This window comes from Triticum urartu, chromosome 6A (genome assembly GCF_056163025.1).
Source record: "Triticum urartu cultivar PI428250 chromosome 6A, HENAU_Tu73, whole genome shotgun sequence".
Classification (NCBI taxonomy): domain Eukaryota; kingdom Viridiplantae; phylum Streptophyta; class Magnoliopsida; order Poales; family Poaceae; genus Triticum; species Triticum urartu.
Window position 1 is genome coordinate 439,611,642 of NC_141878.1, and position 4,505 is coordinate 439,616,146.

The window sequence follows — 4,505 nt, forward strand, 5'->3', positions numbered from 1 at the left end:
TTATAGGTGGCATCGGTAGGTTATATTTTGCAACTTTGAGATAATATATATGACATACCACCAGAAGCACTAATGACTTTATTATTATAGCAAAAGGGCTCGTGCGTTGCACCGGGTATAAAATAAATAAATACTCCTTCCGTGCCTAAATATAAGCCTTTTTAGAGATTCCAATATAGACTATATAACTTATATTTAGACACGTAGGGAGTATATCCCTAGATAGTTGAAAAAATACCACTCAAACAACTTTGAGATAATCAAACAACTATAGCAGAACAACATTGTTGAAGCAATTTTGGTTAAAAAAGATTTTCAAAACAATAAATAACTTTCTCAAGAAATATAATAAGTAAAAAATGGATATGCTATTACTTGATGTTCCAAGTTGCATGGCCTCTGTATCATTGGTGATTTGGAACATGGCAAACTAAAATAATTTCTGTGGTTGAAGTACAATAGTGATCAAAACTATTGGGATGGGATTTATGATCAAAATTGATAATTAATTTCAGTTTAAATGGTCCAAAAGACAATGCAATTAGATATCATCGTTGTATGCCAAACTTATCCGTGCATTGCAGTAGGAAAAAAATTAATTTGTCCTCACTAACCTGAAACTTTCAGCATAACATTTGGTCTCACCTCAATTTTGGTTGTATACCTTTAGAAATATGATGGGTTTCAGCCGAACGGTAGTGTACTTTTTCCATTATACGACAATTGTCTCAAAAGAAAAGGAAAACACACCACTAACTCCTCAATGTGCATCATGACTCTGTAAAACTTCTAGTGCATTACTTCCTCCTTTTCCTTTCGATGTAGCACATATTGTCATGTGTTGCACCAGGAGAAAAATAATTGGCATTGTCACTCCGCTTACAAATCCACTTTCTTGTATTCAACTTTGACAAAACGTCACAGCTAGCAACAGTGTGAAGTTAATGTTTTTGTCGCCATTCCAACACCAGTTTGAATAGAAGGAAAATAAAAATAGCTACATTCAAGAACAGAACGAAACTTTGTCAAACTTGCAAACCTTGTGTTACTTTTCGTGCTTTTAGCAAGTTAATGTTACTTGTCTGAGGTGTAGATGATATCTGAAGAGCTGCCAGAGAAAGATGAAAAAATGTTATCTATACTGAGTTACCTATATATAATACAAAATCTATGCAAGGGTTGACTTTTCTATACATCAACTTACAGTTGATATATTTTGTTTATTCAACAAAAGTTGTAAATTCACACATTACAAGCTGCATCTTGTTCTCCTCCAAAAGAAAAAGAAAATAAACAAGAAAATACAAAATGTTAAATCCCAAGATCTCAATCATGAAAAATGGTAAGCAATGGGATTCACAGGAGGGGCCTTGGGTTCATCCTGCTGCAATTCATGAACCAATGATTGTTAGAGAATCAAGTGCTATTATATCTCGACACAATGTATTCTGTAGTTGCCAAGCTTACTACAATTCAGAAAATTCTAGTCCAAACATATTAACCAGCCAAAGGATATTGCGGAAATCCTACCCCCGCAGTAGTTTGAGTGTTCAGGTTCACATATTTATGGACTACTTGAGAGTAAAAAATAAACTTTGAAGCTGATACAGTATGATGACAACCTAAATAACAACATCTGGATGTGGAATTGCACTTAAAACTTGCTGTGCTTATCAATAGTTTTGGAAGAAAAATAATTTGTTGGGGTACAGGAGAGCCTAGAGGATGGTTCTCCAGCTCTTTGCTTTCAGAAGTTTTGGAGGCTGTTGGATATGTCCAGAACTAAATGTGCCACTTTAGTTATGCATAAACACTCCATTTGAGCTTCAACAACACAACAACCACATTAAAGCAGACATCATTTACATCTAGAACCGATAGTGTCAGTTTCAGTCTTTCACGAACACGACACATAATCAGGAGTCCGATGATTTGAGGCATTCCCCTCACCAGGCAAAATGTGTGTGTGTGTGTTTGTTTGTGTGTGTGTGTGTGTGCCTAGAGGAACGACACTGGCAGCAGGCTAATATCATCTATAATGCGGGTTGCCTGTGTAGATGCTCAGAGATAAAGAAAATAAATACCTAAAATCAAAAATCTTATAAGCGCCCCCTCTATCAAAGCCTGATGCTAAGCATGACTGCTAATTACTTATTGAAAACACATTTGGTACTTTACCTCATGCGGAGGAAAATACCCAAGCGCGTGATGCACCTTCTGTCACCAATACCACATATCGACTGTGAAACAAATCATATCACCTTATGCTAGCATCCAGCGTTGAAGATGGTCTAAGAGGAAGAGCATGCTCACCACGGTGACCTCGACGACGACATCCTGCCCGAAGAGCTGCACAAGGCGCTCGCTGCTAACGTCGTAGGGAAGGTTGCGCACGTACACCTTGGCCTCGTCCCACGGATCCCTGTACTCCCATATATATACCATGATAAAAGTGTATAAAATCTGGCAATCAAGAAAAATATAAGTGTTTACACTAAAGATTATCAACAAAAAAGATAACTCTCATATGTATTTAATTCAGTGCTGAAGGTGCTTCCCTTTCTTGTTTTTGTTAGGGGGGTCACTATAGAAAACCACGCAGCTAATGGTTGGACTTTTCATGGTAAATATTGGGTAAATACCTTAGATATATTATATGTCTTTATTTAATCATCATGAATTTATTTATAAAAATAATAGATTGAACTTGGGATTTCTAAACATTTTGGCCTAAAATGTATATTTACTAACTTAGCATTGAACTTAAGAAATATTGGGTATAGGACATGATCGTTCTGATGCAGAGGCCGGGGAGACCCCCCTTTTCGAAAAAGAAAAAAAAGAAAAAAGGACATGCTGTACTCAGGCATGTATATATGACAACTTTGTCATGCATCATTCATACGAAGCTCATTTGTTTTCTTTCTTTATTTGTATTATTACAATTTCTGAAAATAATGATGTTGTCAGTTCTGATCAATTAGTTGTTCCATGCACACACACATATTTATCAACCAAAACCATGAGCCATCGTGTGAAAAAACTAATTAAATAGACCTATGCACTACCCGCAAACTAAATGATGGCAATGTCATACCTTGTTGCCTGCTTGACTTCATACTGTAACATGGGTGCCAAATAGTAGCTCTAATCGTGGTAGTCCTTGTCAGTTGTTGTCGATCTACCACCAATACAAATCTTGTTTTATAAAGAGAATCTCACCATACAAAACCTGAAGAGTTTTATTGAAACTCAGCCAAATGCCCTTCCCCAGAATAGTACTATTTTCTATTAAGAGAAGCATAAATGACAATATACAATGATTTGCATTTGCTAACTACTCTCATGAGCTATTTGTAGCGCTGTCTCATGTCCTAAATAATGCAATCCAATATGTACAGAAGGAAAAATCGTAAAGATAAAAACTACCAATACAATGTTTCAAAAGTGAGTTACTATAAGATGAGATCATCGTTGGACGTTCAATTAAAGCAATTCATAGGATCCCCACTTCTAAAGATTTCAGCAAACATTCTCACTGTCTTTGATTGATTATAACAGATTTATGCCTATTGCTCAAAACTATTAGAAAGCATGCGAACACAACAAAAAAACATCTACTTATCTCCATCCATCATGCCATGTAAGTTGGTTCCCTTGCAGTTCAGGTAAGACGAAGACAACCAAATTAAGCAATTGAACAGAGAAAGCCATCCTGCGGGAGCAGAGGAGCAGGATTGATCAAGAAGTTGGTAATCAGTTAAAAAACAAAGAGGAACGGGGGAGAGGCTAGGTGGAAGTGAGCTCACGGGAAGGAAGGTGATGACCGGAGGGAGTGCCGCGGCCGCGGCCGGAGCCTCCACGTTCGTGTCGCCGTAAGCCTCGGCTGGATCCGAGCGCGTTGATTCTGACATTGCCCCACCTCCGGCGCATCCTCCTCCTCCTGGTCGTTGCCCGCGGCTGCGAGGAGCGTGTTGAGCAGCCGGTCACGGTCGGCGGCGCGCGCATGAGCCGGCCGACGCAGGCTCGGAGTGCGGCGGCATGGGCCTCGGTGTCCACGAACCGCGCGCGGAGGAGTCGAACGACGCGGGGAAGAGGGCGTGGCAGAGAGGAGGCAGACCAGGGTGCAGGCAGGACGACGCGACAAAGGATGGCGTGGCGGAGGATGTCGGCCGGCGGCGGGGAGGAGGCGGATTCATCGGTGGGAGGCGCGGTCGCTCGAATCGGGGATCGGGTTTTTTATCTGTCGTACGCCTGCACGGGTGGGGCTCAAATACGAAACATTTTTTCCACTTATTGTTATTATTTATTGGGCTGCAGGTTAACTACTTAATACCATAGGGTTTGTTATGCAAAAACGCCATGACGGTGAACCCGGAGACTCAATCTGTGCTTTATTATTAGGGTGAGATTGATTTCCATAGGAATTACCATAATTATTGGAGGAATTGCCAGGAAAAGGCCTAGGATTAAAATTACGTCTATAAGCATTGTTGTTCAAATTA

General features: G+C 39.8%; 1 protein-coding gene across 1 annotated transcript; it reads right to left on the reverse strand.

Annotated features, from left to right (window-relative positions):
* Positions 1–1,050: 1,050 nt before the first annotated feature.
* LOC147965594 (31 kDa ribonucleoprotein, chloroplastic-like) lies at positions 1,051–4,222 on the reverse strand. Its single transcript, XM_087526845.1, has 5 exons — positions 3,810–4,222; positions 3,098–3,715; positions 2,314–2,422; positions 2,179–2,240; positions 1,051–1,384 (listed from the first exon to the last, which is right to left on the reverse strand). The coding sequence occupies exons 2-5, from the start codon at positions 3,127–3,129 to the stop codon at positions 1,357–1,359; spliced, it is 231 nt and encodes a 76-aa protein (XP_087382971.1). The 5' UTR covers positions 3,130–3,715; positions 3,810–4,222; the 3' UTR covers positions 1,051–1,356.
* Between the last annotated feature and the right edge of the window lie 283 nt (positions 4,223–4,505).